This window comes from Cornus florida, unplaced genomic scaffold, assembly GCF_030987335.1.
Source record: "Cornus florida cultivar Cherokee Brave unplaced genomic scaffold, ASM3098733v1 CherokeeBrave_3.0.0_Hap2_Chr04, whole genome shotgun sequence".
Lineage (NCBI taxonomy): Eukaryota > Viridiplantae > Streptophyta > Magnoliopsida > Cornales > Cornaceae > Cornus > Cornus florida.
Window position 1 is genome coordinate 50966615 of NW_026775574.1, and position 19777 is coordinate 50986391.

Sequence of the window (19777 nt, forward strand, 5' to 3'; positions counted from 1 at the left end):
GAATTTTATGTATTTATTATTTTTTTCACTCATTACAATTCTCACATATTTTGGTGTTTTGGAACTCTTCAAGAATGTGGCAATTTTTTACTATTCAATCTGTACTAGGTTGGGGTTTAATAATTGATATTTAGGGCCAGTTTGGCATGTGCTTAGTTTTTGGCTTTTTGTTTTTGACAAAAACAATATTTTTGCTGGAAGCACGTTTGGAAACTATATTTTAAGCTTTTTGTTTTTGGTCCGTATTGCGCTACTGTTATGGTTTTAGGCCATGAACAGTTGTCAAAATAAGAAAAAACAACTTTTTGTTATTTTGATTTTTGGCCACTGTTCACGAAGTGTTTTGGCATTGTGTAAAATAAAATAAGGCTGCACCAAATATACTTTTGTTATCAAAATCAACATTGTAGCAGCCCAAAAACAGAAACAGTAGAAACAAAAAGCATGCCAATTGGGGCTTTGGAGTTTTATAGAAGGTAGCATTTTATGATAGCAATTTATTCCTTTCAAATTAAAAAGCAAGAAGAATCACTTTTAAGTAAACATTATTAACGATTAATTTTTATTAATATATTACATATTAAAAGATCACTTTTATATTTTTTTACCTAAAAATAAATAAATAAATAAAAATTGATGTTAGAAGATTTTTGAAAAAGCTAAATCAATCCATTGTATGCATCAAGGAGTAAACAAAAAAAAAAAAAAAAACGAAGCCCCATATCACTATTTAATTTCTATAAGTGAAGATCATTGTAAACACGATAAAATTGAAACATAAAGTTTAGTTTAATCTTTTGCTCCCATTGGCAATGTAGCTATTGGAAAATAAAATTAAAAATTAAAAAAATTATATGGAAACATAGGACACCACAATTTCTAAGATCTTCCTTGTTTTTCTATTCACCATAAAAAAAAATGTTTTATGTTATGTTTGGATCACCAAATCGATACTTTGAATTTGGAATTGAAAAAAATTTAGTTTAAAATTTATACTAAATTTTCTTCAATCTTAATTCTAAGACACTAATTCCTTGCTCCCAAACATTAAATTTGTTTTTCACTCCCTTGACTCTTAGTTTCTTCGTGGAGACAGACATGAAACCATTAACCATTAGCCAAAGAGCCCAGCAATGGTCTCTGTTAATTTGAGCACTTCATTAGCCTCTTCCCTCTCAAAAATCTACATGTCTTTTCCTCCGGAGCCAATAAATCTTTGTGGGTGTCTTTTTTTTTTTTTTTAATTTTTATTAATAATTATTTATTTATTAAAACAGTTTACATTAGTGCCTTTGTGATATAGCTGAGACATTTCATATTCATTATATTCTAAAAATTCTCCAGTGCTTTCATAAACAACTGGATTGATTAAACATCCACAACAATATGTGAAAAAAAATAAAATAAAATAAATAAAGTTATATGACCAAAATTTATGGGCCATGTCTTATTTTTATGTCAACTAGTAAAACAACAATGAAAATAATAATTATTATTATTATTTTGCCCAGTAACCAAACAGGCAAAGACAACAATATGTTCACAATGCCAAGTTTTGAGTCAAGTGATCAAACAGTCACCTAACTCCTGCTCTGTCATTTGAACTGGCTTTTTGGGGTAACCATAACAGGCAATGTAAACTATTCTATAAAGTACAAGTTTCGATGCTCGTCCAAATTTTGTTGCGGTGGCAAGGTAACTAGTTCTTCCCTGATTAACCGATCCCAGTAGCAGGAAAAGTAAACGATATAAATTCAAAAAACAAGACAACTAATCTGAAAGTCTACGTGCAGCGTGCTAAAAGCTCCGAAGAAGATGTTACCATCTCCGATTCACTGTCAGCCGAAACTGATGTAAACAAAGTTAACGTACATTTGGGGGAAAGAAAGCACTCAACTGGCAGGTTCGTATCTGCAGACACAATCATATATGTTTCCCTTAATCAGCTTTTCTGCCAGTCGTTGATTCTTCACCATTGCAAGCTGCAAAACAAAATGTTCATGTCATAAAAGAAGTCGAGGAAAATATCCAAGAGCTACTTTCCAACACTCCCAGAACAGCCAATGTTCAGAAGGCATGGCCGTATTGAGATGTGGCTATTACACATTCCCACCAAAAATTAAAAATCTCAGTGTCACTGTGAGAGAGATTAACTAGATGAAAACAACCATCTATTCTATATGCTAATGGACATAACTTCTAACCACAAGAAAATTGGGTATATTTTTACCACTAAATATTGAACAAGACAAATATACTTATGTGTAGGTGTAGAATTGTATAAATAAGGAAAAGGTAAAGTGCAAAAAACTCCCCTGCTATATAAAAAAAAATATGCAAGAAACACCCCTGCTTTTTTAAAAAGTGCATATAACTCCCTGTATTTTGAAAATTTGTAACAAATTGCCCCCTGCTCAACAATTTTGACCAATTTCTTATTATTATTTTATATATAAAAAACCCAATATACCATAAGGAAATTTTAGGTATTTTTTTTTAATAATCAAATAAAAATAATAAATAATAATTTTTTGGGGGGTTTTTTATAAAATTTTAAAAAATGCCCTTAATTTATTGAGGGGGGGGGGGGGGGGGGGAGGGGATGGGGGGGGGGGGGGGATTTTTATTTTTATTTTTGCACTTTACCCATAAGAAAAGCAACAACAAATTCAAACCACACCTTCAGAAAATGAAAACCAAAAGAAGATCCTTGTTATTATTCAGGCAATGCCTCTTTGAATACAAGAAATTTCTCCTATGGCTTTTTCATATATCCCGTTTTTTGTCTTGCCCCGTTGGTATTTATGTCAGGAAAAACCCAACTGACTGCCATGTATTTCTCCCCTCATTTTAGGGGGTTAAAATCAATTCCCCTGTTGTGGAGGAAATTGTGTCATTTGTCCTGATTCTGCTCTCTGCTGATGTCATGGGATTCAGCTTCATCATTGGGTCTGGCCGATCGACCCCTTTGGTTTGTTCGACTATAGATGAACGCTATCCATGTTAGTGCGGGTGATAGACAAGTGTTGCATTGTGATTGGTTCTCATTTGTACAGACGACGTTTCTTTATTGGTGGAAAAATTGCCCTCCACACTATGTAAGGATATTGAGTCTGTGTGTCGGCAAATTCCTAGCCAAAACTTGAGTTGTAATGCATATTGAATGTCATGAGTCGTTTGTCTACAACCACTCGTGTCTACAACCACAAGATGATGACAGAGATGAAGATCAGCAAACACGCCAAAATTTTGATCCTAGGGTAAGGTAATTTGAGACTTAGAAACAATTATGATCTTTAAAAGATCCGAAATATTGTTTCCAAAATGTTTTTTCAAAATTAACGTTTTGATCCTATGATTTTCCAAGAAACTAATGATTTGGGGATTTTCGTAAAAATAGAGAGGGTTCGATTGAAAAATCAATAGACATTTCCAAGGAATTTTGTTTCAATCTAGAATAGCTTAATCTAATATTCGATCGATCGAAACCTGGACAGACACTCTTGATAAAAAAATTCAATCCATCGAAGCACAACAGAGTCAATAGATCAAAGGCTTGATCGATCAACTTGTGTGGAAACACTTTCTCGAGTACTCCCTCAAAACATATTTTTAAAAGGATTTATTTTCCTATTCTATGTAGGATTCCTACATTATCTATAGATATGAGTTGTCAGTTTAGGGGTTTCTGTTGAGCCTCTCTACAATGAAGTGAGAGTATATATTTTAAGAGAGCGAGCTTTGAGATTCAATTTAAGGTTCGCCATAATTTATTCAATTTATTTGATTGAGAGATTCAAACAAGGAGCGCATAGAGACTACTATCAAAAGCTAATCAATAGAGCAAAGTATGAAGATCAAGGATCGAACAACCATGGAAAAGCAGATGGCATGAGGAGCAGAACCGTTGACTGACATCGGTAAGAGCTCAAGTGGAGAGTTTAGCACAAGTCTGACTCAAGAGGCAACTAAGGCATCCTAGAGTGAAAATCTAGTTAACTTTGGTTGTACACATTTTTCTAATTGTGGATTGTTCATGACTGGATGAGGTCTCATGCTTTTTTCTCTCTTTAAGATATTTTATGTAAAATTTTTGTGTCTACTTTATTTGCTGCTTTATGTGTCTGATTGTAATAGAGATATATGATTAACTAATCAATTGAATTTTAAATAAGGATCAATAAAAATTTAAGAGGTTAGTTGCAAATTTAATATCTACAAGACATATTCTTCCCCCCCCCCACCCCTCCCTCCCTCCCTCCCTCCCTCCCTCTAGGTCTAACTGAACCATGATATAAGAACCTTGGGTAACGACCACCAATCCACAAACTATTTTGATTCCTTACATTCCAAAATATTACAAAGCAGTAATCGTACCTTTAGAGCATCACACTTAAACCGAGCATTAAAGTTGGTATGTAAAGATCGACCCATTCCTTCCAAAATGACCTGCATGGTGTAAAAACTTCAGCATCAATATTAGGGGCCTAATCTTTTCCACATTGTTCTTATATAGCATAAATGATTTAAAAAGGTTGAAGAAAACAACCCTAGCGCGCATGCGCGCGCGCACACACAGGAATTTCTAATAAAGGTCCACATAAGTCTTAGGTAAAGGAAACAGCATCCTACCAAATCAGCATCTTTAGCAGCAGCAGCCAGCTCTGAGCTGACCTGCCTCAAGTCTATGCATGGACTCCCACATCCGTTTTCCACAACCATCAAAGGAACTGAAGATGAATTTTCCTTAGAACCGTCTTGGATGTTAATCATTGCATCCACAAGCAGGCCTCCTGCTTCAGCAGCTCCACGAAGAATGTCACAATGCTGCAAGTCAGAAGAATCAGTTCTTTTGTTTTGATTAGCAAACTGATCTCCAGAATAATGTATTGAAACTATAATGGAACTAAACTCGTTGATAATGGAATAGGAACATCCAAAGAGTGAATGTGGTTGGGTGTTTATCCAGTTATAATGTATTTAAACTACGGGTTGGCTCAAGGTCTCACCCCTTTATTCTCAATGTTTCCTGTCTACTCTGTAATAGATTAAAAAAAAAAAAAAAAAAAAACTTGTACATGATTTAATCAGATGTGCGTACTTTCCTTTACTCCACCTAGTAATACTAAACTGAAATTTCAAATTTTCAATACATGCGCAAATATACTGAAAAGATAAAGTGGCTGTGAAGTTAGAAGTACTAAAGAATAAACAACTATCAAGCCTTGTCCTAGTTTATGAATACAGTCTAATACAAACCTTGGCAGCTTCAGCTACAATATCAGGAAGCTCCATGGCAGTAACATCATTCAGAGCAGGAAGGGAGTTTGCAACCAGAACAACCTACAATAGATGTCATCATTACTTGTTTACATGATACAATATCTTTGGTGGGAACTGAACATTATTGTTGCAGAAGAAATTAAGCACACATGGTAATATTCATCATTTAAACAGTTAGATAATGCATTCACATGCAAAACAATAGTACAATCATGAACTGCTGAAAATTCAGTCCCAAAAAGAAGATGGAATGAAATCAGTGATGAGAAAGCAGTTTGGAAAGACGAACAACGGCCATGATATTTATATGAGCTTGGAAAGGTACTTGGGAGGAAACAATGAACTTCAGAGAAGTACCTAACGGGGAAGGGTAGGGGGTATGTTGGAGAAGAAATATATTTGGAAAGGCAGACATTACTTTTGCTGTACAAACAAAAATTTAGTTGCCAGTTTTAAATATATAAATATATATATATATATATATGTGTGTTGTATTTTAGAGTGGAACCTCGCAAAACAACTATTTTGCCTACATAGGCTTGACAAAAAACAAAGGTTAGGACTGCATCCAGTTTGCCTCTCGCAAACACTTACAATTAATAGGGACTACACTGGCTATTGACACTTTTTTATCAATAAAACTTCATTAAATCAAATTTGAAGAACTGAGCAAGAAACTTCAATCTGGTGTTTTGTTCACAGGTCAAATTTCAAGAAAGTGATTCAGAACCATTTCACGAGCATTGCTTAGAAACAAACTTACTTCAGTTCCACGTCGGAGGAGTTCCCGTGCTAGAGGAAGCATTCCAAGAATAACATCAGCACCTGAGTTGTCCACAAAGAGCAATGCTCTTTGATGACGAAGCTTCTTCTCTCCAGACCCCAACATTCTCTCCTTAAATACATCAAAATCATCCACCTGAAATACACAAAAAAAACTGAGTGGTTTATAATCTCCTATCTAAGTCTAACAACTGTTTTTGAATGAAAATTAATAATTTGATTATAATAATTTTTTTAACAATAAATATATATTTTTGCTGCACTTGCCCGCCAAGGTCTTTGCATCTTTTTGCGACTCATTCTATAAATTTCAATAATTGTTCCTTTATGATAGAGATCAACACAAGCACGGGATCCCCAATCAAAAATGTTTGCAGCAAGAACACCTTCAATTAGTGTAAGCAGTCTTGTATCCTGCAAATGGGAGAAAGCTGCAGAGGATCAGGAGTATGACGGCTAGGGTGAAGGAGGAAGGAAAATTAGGCCAAAAAGAACTGAATGAGTTCATGTCTGTGGCACAAATAATCTTTATATATTTAGATAAGGGTAAAACCAAACATATATTTGATTAGATTTATGTAAGGTTCTTATTAGAATATGTAATAAGCTTCCACAATGAAGCTACAATCTCTCTTCTTCCACTGAGGGTATTGAAGAGAAGACAAGGGTAAGTTTGAAATTATATATATACCTCACTCATACCATCGATCTCCATTAAGAGATCGGGTAAAACAGCTAGTGATGCCTCATTTTCCCTGTCACATGCAACATAAAGGAGGTAAGGAAAGTAAAATAGTTGCGAATAGACCAACAGTGCACGTGCATATAACTAGACAGCTGGGTGCATCAAAGGTCCTATCAAGGTCCAATTAATTAAACTTCAAAGGAAAAGCTAAAAGGCATGTTGCTTTAGACACTGATCAATTCATATGTTTTTATGAATGATGTATTTAACTTTTTTTTTTTTTTTTGAAAAGACGATGTCATAAACTTGCTAATTTATATAAATTGAAAAATGAGAAGAAACTATTGACAAATAAACAAATCATCTCCACAAGTGGATACCTTTGCTTTATGCTTCGATACGCATCAACGAAATTGAATTCCCTCAAGCACTCTTCTCTTAGTTCCAAAAGGTTTGCCAGCCCCAACTTTCCATATGCGGCAGGCTCCTCCATCAACCTGTTTCAGATAATTAGAACTTTTTATTGGGAAAACTGAAATGATAAACTTTTTTTTATAAAGCAATTGAAAGACTTGATTTCATTTAGTTGTTGCGAGAGAGGCAGACTGATGGTGCCAAAAGTTCTCCAGGAGGGGTACAGATATTAATGGACAAATTTAAAATTTAGGACTTGCTTAGTTCAATTTTATAAGAAAAGTTTTCAATATTTTTTATTTTTATTTACACTGGCAAGAACCTCACACACCCACTTTGCCCCTACGAGGTCTTGAACCCCTCGACCTTCCACTAGGCTACAAACCTTGGTTATTCTTTAAGAATTGAAAAACGAAAAGCAGTTCGAAAAGCCATTGACAATTTTCCTAGAAAACATCGTTTATAGTTCTCTTAAAACTGTTTTCTGTTTTTAGAGTTCAAGAGGAATGTTTTGAAACAACTGAGCCAAACTGTTTTCTTTTTTCTTTTTCTTTTTTGGTAAGTGATTCATAGATTCAATATATGTCATCTCATTCGAGCCAATCATTATGGATTTAGGATTCGCTTGTAAGGCCATGACCCAGATGTCAAGGCTTTTTCATCCTTATAGGAAGTGACTTTCTAATAGCATGAATTTGATAAATGCCAACTGCAACAGAAAAGATTATGATCTTTCAAATTATAAAAAACTAGACCAAGGTGATCCTTTTAAGTAAGGATTTTTTAACTTGACGAACAAAAAAATTCAGATCATGTAAAAGAACATAGCACACTGTACTACTGTAGATCTAATGACCCAAAGAGGTATGACTCTATGATGCCATCACCCAGGACTGTAACAAGTTAAATGTTATGGGGTGAATTGCTGAATTATATCCAAGACATCAGTAATTAATATTTTCTTATAAATTTAATCTTATCCATGCATCAAACTTGTTGAAGGATTTAAATATTTAAAGTTACACCCTCTCTAACAGCTTAAGCTTTTGGAGTAGATGGTTGTTAACATGGTATCAGAGGCAAAGGTCACGAGTTCAAACCTCACTGTCACCCTCATAATTAAAATTGAAATCACCTGTTGGACCAAAAGAAGGCCACACGTGAGGGGGCGCGTTGAAGGATTTAAATATTTAAAGTTACACCCTCTCTAACAATTTAAGCTTTTGGAGTAGATGGTTGTTAACCAAACTCTAATTCACTGTTCATTGACTCTCTGCTTGTTTTGCCTGTGTCGCTTTCTCTCACTCTCTAAACAAGGAGAGAGGATATTTTGTCTGTTCTTTTGATCAAATAGGGCATATTTAATTGAAAAAAGGAATATAAATGGAATAAGAATGATTAAATGTAAAAATAAGATAAGGAGAAGTGAGCTCTCTCTCTCTCTCTCTCTCTCTCACACACACACACACACACACACACACATGGAGAAATGAAATTTTGGCAATTCATTTTATCTAGCAGCGGCATATTTAATCGAAGGAATAGAAATGGAATAAGAATGTTGATATGTAGAAATAAGATAGATAGAGAGAGATAATTGAATGGAGCACTAGAGTTGAAGAAAATAAAATAAGGTGAAGTGAGAGGATTTCTTAATGATCAATGCTTGGCACGCACTTTAGCAAACACTGAAGGAGAGTAGTTCCAACAATGACATGGCCAACATTGACATAACAGTGTCACAAGAGATATGGTACACATGCCCAGCATGAATAAACCTGTAAGAGGATATAAATAATTAAAGTTACACCATCTCTAAGAGCTTAACCTTTTGTAGTAGATGGTGGTTAAAAAGGTGCCATAGCCAAAAGGTCTCAAGTTCAAACCTCACCGTGGTGGATAACATGGTATCAAAGTCAAAGGTCTAGGGTTCAAACCTCAACATCACCCTAATAATTAAAATTGAAAAAGTGGTTGAACCGGAAGAATGCCACATGTGAGATGGTGTATAAGAGGATTTAATAGTTAAAGTTACACCCTCTCTAATAGCTTAAGCTTATAGAGTAATGGTGATTAACAAAACCTCACATCTAAAAGCTTTGAAACCTCAGCGACTTGTTCTCATGATCCTAGCTTTCAAATTTCATGTCCGTTACCAGCCATCAAGCATTATCTCATATAGCAAGGAACAGGATCAACGATAACAGTAAATTTGATACTACAAGTATAATCTACCCATGGTTGATGATGATCAAATGGGTCATCTTACCATGCAAAGAACAATGAGATTACTTATGAATGTGTAGATACCTTGCCAAGTGGGCAGAAAAGGCACGAGCAAATGCATCACCCCTTCTTTTAGCATCATCAGTGCCACCTTCACTAGCCACTGCCTACATATTCCACATTAAACTCTTAAAATTATAATCTTAGAAGTGTAACTCCTACAGAACAATAGACATACAATAAAAGCTCAAGGATATTAAAGACTTTAAATTTCAAGCATGTTGACTTTCAAAATACACCTTTTCAAAATACTCAGTTTGACTGCAGAAAAGGTAGGAATGAGAAGAAAACTGTGAGTCCAACAATGACAAGTCCTACGCCAATCTCTTATGTCATTCCTAGATTTTTAGTTCAAATTCCAATGTCGTCTTCATGCACTCAGCTTTAATTGTTATTATCATTAAATTGCATTCTGTTGATACACTTTATTTACTAAGTTACGAAAACGCGTAGGAAGCCAGGGAAATTAAGGCCATATACTTCTAGTGGCAACAGAAACATTTTTGTTAAAATATGAGTTGCCGTGTGTGTATATATATGTATATATGTGCGGAGGAAATTGGAATTGCAGGAAAGTTATGTAAATGCCAATATTTAACAACTAGATTGCTTCTCTGAGAAATCTTGGATCACTCATAGACTGTACAACAAGATTAACATGAGATAGTTTACCCAGATATTCACCAAAGGTACAGTCTAATTAGCAACACTCATTATTCCATTTTCATGATGGCTTTGGTGTGTGTGTGGGTGTGTGTGTGAGAGAGAGAGAGAGCATCTCAGGTGTTTAAAGAAGATATGAATGTTTACCTTATCAACAAGGTCTGGCAAATGCTCTGACAGCACGGTGAACCAATACCTACATCAAAATACACAGGGAATATGAGAATTTTTTCCATACATCTATCCACAGTAATTGTGATTGGTTCTTATGTCTTAATATTATTATTACTTATTCTGCAATGATAAGTTGACCTCTTATCCCAAACAAGCAAGTTATTAAAGGAAAAAAAAAAAAAAAAAAAAGGTTTTCCCATACAAGTTTAACAGTATGTTACTCACTCTAACTCACTGTGATCCGAGAGATCAATTGTGTTAGGCTCGTACCTGTGGAAATCAAAGTCAAAACAGTTAAAATAAGTATTAGGTGAAAACAAAATGGTTAGACTTTCTAAAAAAATATTATGTATCAAAGGATTGTTAACAAATCTAAGTAAATTCGTGCCTTTTACAATTATTAATACTTATGAGTTTTCAAGTGGGGGAAAACAAAACCAAAGAAGACACTTTCTATGCACAAATCACAATCCTCAAATTGGTTGGTAGCTGCAAGCAAGGGAAGACATCTATTATCATAACCACCAATGAGTTATTTTTCTTATTCCTTCTTCTGACATATAAGAAACAAACCCACATGCCGACCAGGAGTTTGACCCTGCACCTACCCTCTTAAGGGATGATAAGAAAAAAAACTCAAGCAACCAGCTAATTGAATCATAACCACCAATACAACTAACACCATCCATTGTAAAAAAAAAAAAAAAAAGAAAAAGAAACTAATACTATCCATGATTTTCCTTCCTTGTCTGTCTTGTGTATCCATGGATTCCCTTATTCCAGTCTACAAGTATAATCTTCTTAATAACATTGTATAAAGGAGTAATTCTGAGTGTAAATTTGAAGTAAAAGGGATTTGTATCATGTAAAGGAATAAAAAAGGGGAGCGTATAAGATTCTGTAGTATAAAATGCTTAACCACAGAGGTAAACGGTAAGCAATGAGGATATGAATCCTATGTAAAGAAATGACACATGGAGATCATAATCAGAAATAAAGACCCAAAAATATAAAATGTTCTAAATCTTTTCAAGGGATAATAAACCAAAATGAAGTCAAATGATTATGAAGTATTTGAAGTATATTTTCATCAGAATTCAACATAGGAAAGACAGTAAGAATGCAATAATAAAATTTTGCATACAATTTTGGGAGATTGTAAAATTTTGCTTACGTTTTTGGGTCTTCCAACAACGGAAACACCTCCAAAGAAGGTACAAGATGGAGAACACCAATATTAAGATTACTTGCATCAGAACGCAGAGTATCCCCTTTGGATGATGGAACTTCAAAGCCACCAAGGCCAGTGGTTCCTGGTGGAGCCATTGGAACAGGAGCAGTAATCTCAGTTCCCTTCTGCACAAACTTTTCCATCCATGATATCTGCAATAAAATGCACATGAATTGTGTTTTAGAATTGTGCAAACAAAAACATGCTTGCAAAGACAAAAACTTCGCTAGGGAAAAGTAGAGCAGCAGAACAAAAACTCGTAGAGTTATGAACAAGGTTATTACAGCCACCCCCTAGGTTTTTCTATGCAGGTACTGAACTCTCAAGCATAACAAATTTTTGTTGATAACTGATTCGCTAAGTAACTCTCTCAATTATATACCACCTTCTGTATTGTTATCATTCATTTGAGATAAGATTTAACACGATACCTCGTGTTTATGAGAAAATGAATGTTTCTCCTAATTCGACATGCATCCTGAACTGAAAATTGAGCAGATAGTCGCACATAATTTCTCACATATAAAGGGCATCATCACCAATATAAAGCACCAAAAAGCAGCTCCACTTAAATCAGAGATCACATTTTCACACCCTAGGACAACACTACGATATGCTCATTATATTTAGTAAGTTCACCAGCACTAGCTAAATATAAAGATGGTGAATTAATTTGACAGTTTCCATAAAAAGAGCTGAGGCAATAAATTAGTTTAGTCACACCCAGGAATGAGAAATTGATTGCACAACCACTTTTCTGTTTCCTCACAACTGCTTTTTCTCTCTGATTGCATAGTTCAACCAGTAGGGTCTTTTTGGTCATTTATCACTATATTCCAATCACTTCACCTTTATTGGATGCCCCAGCTAGACTTCAGAAATAAACTGATTGAATATATTCCTGTATGATTGCATAAAGTATTTTTTAAGAACTGAAATTTGAGAAAGTTAGCATAGTAAAATAAGAATATGTTCTAGGGAATCATCAAGATAAAGTTATTTTTATTCCTGAAAATATCATATTATATTGATCGGATTTATTCCAAGAAGCATACTGGAATAAAACATAGTAGAACAATTTTCTCAATTTTTTTTCTTTCTTTTTTATCTTTCATTTATTTATTTACTTTTTTCCTTTGGGTTGGGGAGAAGGAGGGAGAGAGTAAGCCCGAGCATGTCAATGGGTGGACGAGCCTACAGAAATCTAGAATATATTGTCCACTCCAAAACATATACATACTTTGACAGAAACTCAAAGATTTTCAAATATAGGAACAGGTGATATTTTAATTTTATTCTGAAAGAACCTTTTCATGATTTTCGATGCTTTCCTCAATTAAGAAGTGTATTGTAATAAACTTGCAGGGTCAAGGAATAAAGTGAAACTTTGAGTTCCCTACTACATAACCATACACGCAATGGAATTTCATAATTCTGAATCTAATATGTTTATATTTGGAAGTTTTTATAATTCTGACTCTAATATATTATATTTGGATTTTTTTACTTGCAAATTTAGATTTTGCGCACCTGGTTCAACAAGGCATAAAAGGTCTAAAGCATCTAACTCCTACAATAGATCACAAAATAGAATTAAAAAAAATTTAAAGACAACACGAACAAGGTATAAAGTATAAACTAACATATATTGCAATAAGTTAAAAAGAACTTGCTTATGCTCATTTTTTTTGCAAAGAAAGAGAGCTCAGGGCTTATATTGGAAATATTATTTTTATGTGTCACATTTTCTGATTAATTAATGTTTTATCCTCCTTTCTTTTTTTTCGATATACTACAACTCCAACGGATTGCAAGGGACTCAGAAGATTTCTTGTGCATCATTAGACAACAATACTTGTGTTTGACATTACCACTGATTCAAGCATGCAGCCAAAATCAGATGTTGGCAATGATTGATTCAATCATGTTAGATTTTCACCTGTCAGACTCATTTATGGTCTGGAAACCTCAAACAGAAGTAATAAAATTATTCATTTAAGGTCAACTCGAAAGTAGCTTGCCATATATTAAATAAAGGTTATGCAACCACTATCAGACTGGATTCAGGTTGGTTAGGTGATATTTAAACACAATGCAGCCCAAAAACTTCAGACTAAGAGTTACTGTACTCCCAAAAAAATAAAAAACTTTAGGCTTACCCAAAAACGCAACCCAATTGTGATAAAACTAGCCGGCTAGAAGGCCCACCTAGTAATTCTAAGCAAATTGGCAGCTCTATATCTAGAAAGATACCTGCCTTCTCATTCAAATCCCCCAATGGTGGACCCTGAATCCGTCCTCCAATGTATGGTGCACCCATAGGGAACCTCTCCACCAACTGATGAACCATCAAGTCATCCAAACCATGTTTTTCGTAGCTCATAAATGCACCTAAAGCTCCCAAAAATCCTTCATGTCGCAAAAACATTGCTTGTGCGTCTCCTTTTGACCTAACCAAAGAAAAAATGAAAAGAGGGGAGACAGAAAGATGCTGAATAAAAATTAAAATAAACAGAAGTCACCCAGACAGCAAGGAGAAATATATGTGTATATATATATATATATATTGAAGTATTTTATTAACAAATTATTGAACTAATTTAAATTTTCATAACAAAAATTGATAATTCAAAAGAGAAAATCAGTAGAACTTCTAAGCCTTCATAGAGCAATATAACTTTTAAGAGTTACCAGAACTGAACAGCAAATGAAATTGTGTCCATGGTATAAGCATGACCCCTAATGAAAAATCCACCAAAAAATATCCGCTTAAGCCCAAATCGAAGTGCATTTAAGTAAGATATCTGCAAAAGGGAAATGCAAAATCAGATGCATAGATGTTAAAAATAACACCCATCAAACAATATGCAATATGATTATGGCAGCTTTTATTGGTGATCTGATATGGGACGCTCAGATCATGCAAGGAAAAGCAAGTTTATGAACAACTTTACAACAGCAAACAAATGATCTCGAGATAGAATCACAATCAAGGCCTTAAAGAATGTTGTGGTAAGTAATGGATTATCAGTCATCTTCAATTAGCGTGAAAGATTTTGTCATTTCTTTATTGGGATCCTTTACAAAACTGATGGCAAAATCGTAAGTATATAACTGAATGACAAAAAGCATGCTTTTCCGATAACGAGAAATGAAAATTTAATTTCTATACTACGAGCTGAGTGCATCAAAAGTTCCAATGCTAGAGTCCCACCACGTTTTTAGAAGTAGAAAGGTTGCATATTCTTGCAGCATATAAATCTTACTGCATTGGAACTTTTAATCATCCAAAACTTCGGTAACCACTTCAAAAGGAAAACAAATAAATTTTTCTCCCCAACATCAAAAGTCAAACCACTCAAATTCAATTAATCAATCAGATTTTGTATTACATGTATTTTTACATTACTTCCAATATATTGTATCAACATGACACAACAAAGGCGTAAGTATAAGATATGGACAGATATTAGACACTCCAATTTTCTACATTTGGTTACGGAAAAAGAAAAGAAAATCTCAAATTTAATACTTAAATATGCAAGACGTCTCTACTTACCCACACCAACTTTTGGACACTTTTCTAGCCACATTTTTTGTTTTCCGGGATTTGGGATTTAAGGATGACTAATACTTACAAACATAAGCACGCTCAATATACGTACATGAGGCTAAGCGACATAGATCAAACGTCTAAAAAAACAACTCGTTGCAATTCTAGAAGTTTGACACCTTAGTAGTTAAGAGAATCATTGTGACTACACTCCCAAGACAATACATCAAGTATTTATATCCATGATGCTCACTTTCTCTTGCTAACTCCCTACAAGTAAAACACCAATTCTAACTTGGTACATTCAAAACCTTTGAATTAAAGAAGCATGATCCAACCAAAAACTATGCATATCATTATGGGCCAACTAGACATTTGGCTGAATCTGCAAGACAACATCCAAGACGTGATCAAAAGTGGTGAGATCATCCTAAGCCACGTCCCAAATTGTCCAACACTCGATACACAATCTAGTGGATTACAAGTCATGCCAAAAGGATCCATGATCTTCGTGAACAACTCCCCCCACCTCCAACTTCTCCTCTCTCTATCATAAGGAAATAAACTTATTGGGAGATGTTGGCCAGAAGGTTTCAAGCCAAGTGAAACTTGGTGATTTTGATGATAACAACCTATTAATGTGAGTATTTAACAGCCTACTTGAGTGCACTTAATTTCAGGATTTATATTCAATCTCAAGTAATTAAGTTGATCCATGGATGGTGCATCAAGTTATATTCAAATCAAGCACATAGACTCAACCTTTTGGCCAAACCTAGCACAACATAGCGAAGGAACTACATATACTGAAGATCAAGTTCAAGACCATTAGGCATTTAGGGTTGGTGAGTGTTAGAATCAATGTAAAGTATTAGTTATCTTGCAAGATGATTCTATGCTCAACTATAGGAGATAATAGCCGGACCAAGGTTAAAAGACAAACTTATGTCTTGGTCCCTAAGGAACAATGACTCAACTCTCACTTTAATTTAAAATAAAAAAGGGCATTGTAGTAATAAACGGTCATTTGGTGTTTTCACTATAAGGAACCAAAATGTTTAATTCAAATTAAAGTGAAACAAAGGATAATTGCTTGTTTGAACAAGCTATCCTTAGCCAATGGTGTGGCTGAGCTTAATGGATAAGACCATAGTACATGTACAAGCCTTGAGGTGTCTGATATCTCTGCCAAACAGACGCTCTCCCATGGTGAGCTGGATCAGAGCTGGAGCACGAAAATGCCCTCAGAATCGACCAACAAGACATCTGCTAACTTGGAACAATAGATCGCTAGAAAAGAAACAAGCCACATAAGCTGAATGTTTAAACACTCCACTCACACCTGTTTCCAAACAGTTTCAAACTGAGACTATAAAAGAATATTTCCTCACTCATTAAGGAAAACAAGACTTCCATTATGATTGACCTATCGGCTGTGAGTTTGGGTCAAAGGTAACTTGGGAATTCTTGGGGTTAGAATATGATAACCTAGTTGTCAAAATTGAAGAGAGAGACTGAACATGAACAACACAAGGATATACGTGGTCACCTCTATTTATAGGTGAAGCAAGAAAGACTCTTGATTTTTGTATACAATGATCACCTCTATTTATAGGTGAAATGAGAAAGACTTGTAGCTAGAGAATAGAAAATACTTGCTCTACACGTATTCTTGCTTTACAAGTATTTTATAATAAAGGGAATTACACAAAAAGTCAAATACAGATATGGCAACAAATCTCATAGCAATATCATGTCAAAGAGTAATTTAAGTAAGGGTTCCTATAATAATATTCACCTCTATTTATTGAGGTGAAAAGATATATGTGATCACCACTATTTATAGGTGAAACAAGAAAGACTCTTGATTTTTGTATACAATGATCACCTCTATTTATAGGTTAAACGAGAAAGACTTGTAGCTATAGAATAGAAAATACTTGATCCACACGTGTTCTTGCTTTACAAGTATTTTATAATAAAGGGTTTACACAGAAAGTCAAATACAGATATGGCAACAAATCTCATAGCAATATTATGTCAAAGAGTAATTTAAGTAAGGGCTCCTATAATAACATTCACTGAGATACACGGAGATTTTAACCCAAGTGTCCAATTTGAAACTAAAAATTAAGTTGTCAAGAGTCTGAGATGAGTATATCTAAGAGGAGTTAATCTGAAGATCCAAGATGAGTTGATCCGGATCCATAGATCCAAAACAAGTTGATCTGAAAATTCGAGACGAGTATATTATGATAAACCTGCTTTGATACCATGTCAAAATTGAAGAGAGATAGAAAATGAACACCACAAAAATATACGTGGTTCAGCCATTAGGGCTTACATTCACGGTGCACAAAGCCCAAAGGGCTACATATCTTTATTGTACTCTCTTGATTTTTGTATACTGTTGGGGCAATAGAAGAGCGCGAATAAGAAAGATTCAATGAAAGGTAACAAAGCAATCACACAAAAACACAAGATATACATGGTTCAGCCAAAACCGACCTACTTCCATGGATGAGAAAAGATTCCACTGTGATTCGTAGAGATATTACAACAATAAAGTGCCAACACCACGTACATGTCTTTTCACCATGTACCACTCTACAAGCCTATCTCCTCGCTAACAGTGTCATCGGTGTTTTTCCTACTCTATTAACTCATAAATTACTTCTACCCATCAACTCTCTCATGAGATTGCATCTCTCTCATTCTCATAAGTCTCAATCCACAACATATGTACCTATTTATAGAGTTACAAACATAATTTCTTGTTGGACAAGGATTACAATTCCTTAAAGGCCAAGACTTGGAAAATAAAAAATTACCTAATAGAATACAACTCCAAAATAGAATCTTAATTAGAATAGGAATTTGAGACAATTTTCAACAATCTCTACCTTGGCTCAAATTCCATCCAGCCAATCATCGCTTTCCATGGCATTGATCATGATAATTCTTTTGCAGCTTCAATCCTGTCGATACTCGTACAAAACTCCGACTGTCCACATTATATGTTGCTCGGTCAGTCAAACCTCCAAGGCTCCACCTTGACCACTCGAGCTCCATGCTATGTAACCAAGCCGATTGACTCCACCTACAATTGAAGCCTGTTGCATCACATGTTGAGACTTCTTGTGTTTTCTGGATCTCATTCACCTTTGGCTCTGATACCAATTTGTTGGGCAGCGAAAGCGCGCGAATAAGAAAGATTCAATGAAAGGCAACAAAGCAATCACACAGAAACACAAGATATACATGGTTCAGCCAAAACTGGCCTACTTCTATGGATGAGAAAAGATTCCACTATGATTCGTAGAGATATTACAACAACAGAGTACTAACACCACGTACATGTCTTTTCACCATGTACCACTCCACGAGCCTATCTCCTCTCTAACAGTGTCACCGATGTTTTTCATACTCTATTAACTCATAAACTACCTCTACCCATCAACTCTCTCATAAGATTACATCTCTCTCATTCTCATAAGTCTTAAACCACAACATATGTACCTATTTATAGAGTTACCAACATAACTCCTTGTTGGACAAGGATTACAATTCCTTAGAGGCCAAAACTTGCCAAATAAAAAATTACCTAATAGAATACAATTTTAAAATAGAATCTTAATTAGAATAGGAATTTGAAACACAATTTCCAACATATACAATGATCACCTCTATTCATAGGTGAAATGAGAAAGACTTGTAGCTAGAGAATATAAAATTCTTGCTCTACACATATTCTTGCTTTACAAGTATTTTATAATAAAGAAATTACACAGAAAGTCAAATACAAACATGGAAACAAGTTTCATAGCAACATTTTGTCAAAAAGTAATTTAAGTAAGGGTTCCTATAATAATATTCTCCAATTCTAGTGTTATATTACTTTTCTCTCTATAGTGGATTTGATCTGCATGGACTATGAATAGTGGTTTTTATCCATTGGACTTCCACGTAAAAAGTGTGTGTTTTTTTGTGATAGCTTGATTTTATTATTATTATTATTATTATTATTATTATTTTGTTCTCTATACTTAAATAATTTATATTTGATATGTTTAAAACATAATTGCTAGAATTTAGAAGTTAGTTACTATTAATTAAAATTTGAATAAGATCGATCGAATACCCTTGATCATTTTTGGCCAGTTCATGACCAGTCCTCGGGTACCTCACATGAAAGCAATTGTACGCATCTTGAAGTATCTCAAGGGTGCTCCCAGACGTGGTTTGCTTTATCAATCTTCTGGACATCTTCAGATTGAGGGATACACAGATGCAGATTGGGCCGGTTCTCCTTTTGATCGACGGTCCACCACGGGTTATTGCACCTTCATAGGAGGAAATCTAGAAACTTGGAGGAGTAAGAAACAGTCAGTTGTGGCCTGTTCCAGTGCTGAAGCAGAGTATCGTACCATGGCACACATTGCCTGTGACCTTACTTGGTTGAAAACTCTTTTACAGGAACTTGGGATTTCAATCCAATACCCAATTCCTCTCCATTGTGACAATCAGGCAGCTATTCATATTGCTAGCAATCCAGTTTACCATAAGAAGACTAAACACATTGAAGTAGATTGTCAATTCATTCGATCTAAAGTTGACTCAAATGAGATTGTTACACCTTTTGTTCCTTCTGGTAGACAGTTGGCAAACATCTTCACTAAGGCGCTTCCCAATAACTCTATTGATT

General features: G+C 34.7%; 1 protein-coding gene across 3 annotated transcripts in view; it reads right to left on the reverse strand.

Moving 5' to 3' along the window:
- Positions 1-1466: 1466 nt before the first annotated feature.
- LOC132303235 (pantothenate kinase 2) overlaps positions 1467-19777 on the reverse strand; it is a 43937-nt gene continuing 25626 nt past the window's right edge. For all 3 annotated transcript variants that reach the window (XM_059800416.1, XM_059800417.1, XM_059800418.1), the window contains 14 exons: positions 14211-14323; positions 13777-13969; positions 11463-11671; positions 10514-10558; positions 10262-10310; positions 9476-9558; positions 7132-7248; positions 6758-6821; positions 6334-6480; positions 6047-6202; positions 5260-5343; positions 4633-4827; positions 4378-4449; positions 1467-1982 (listed from right to left, as the gene is read on the reverse strand). In XM_059800416.1, coding sequence (XP_059656399.1) covers positions 1893-1982; positions 4378-4449; positions 4633-4827; positions 5260-5343; positions 6047-6202; positions 6334-6480; positions 6758-6821; positions 7132-7248; positions 9476-9558; positions 10262-10310; positions 10514-10558; positions 11463-11671; positions 13777-13969; positions 14211-14323 — 1617 coding nt within the window. In that variant the 3' untranslated portion in view covers positions 1467-1892. The remainder of the gene's footprint in view (positions 1983-4377; positions 4450-4632; positions 4828-5259; positions 5344-6046; positions 6203-6333; positions 6481-6757; positions 6822-7131; positions 7249-9475; positions 9559-10261; positions 10311-10513; positions 10559-11462; positions 11672-13776; positions 13970-14210; positions 14324-19777) is intronic.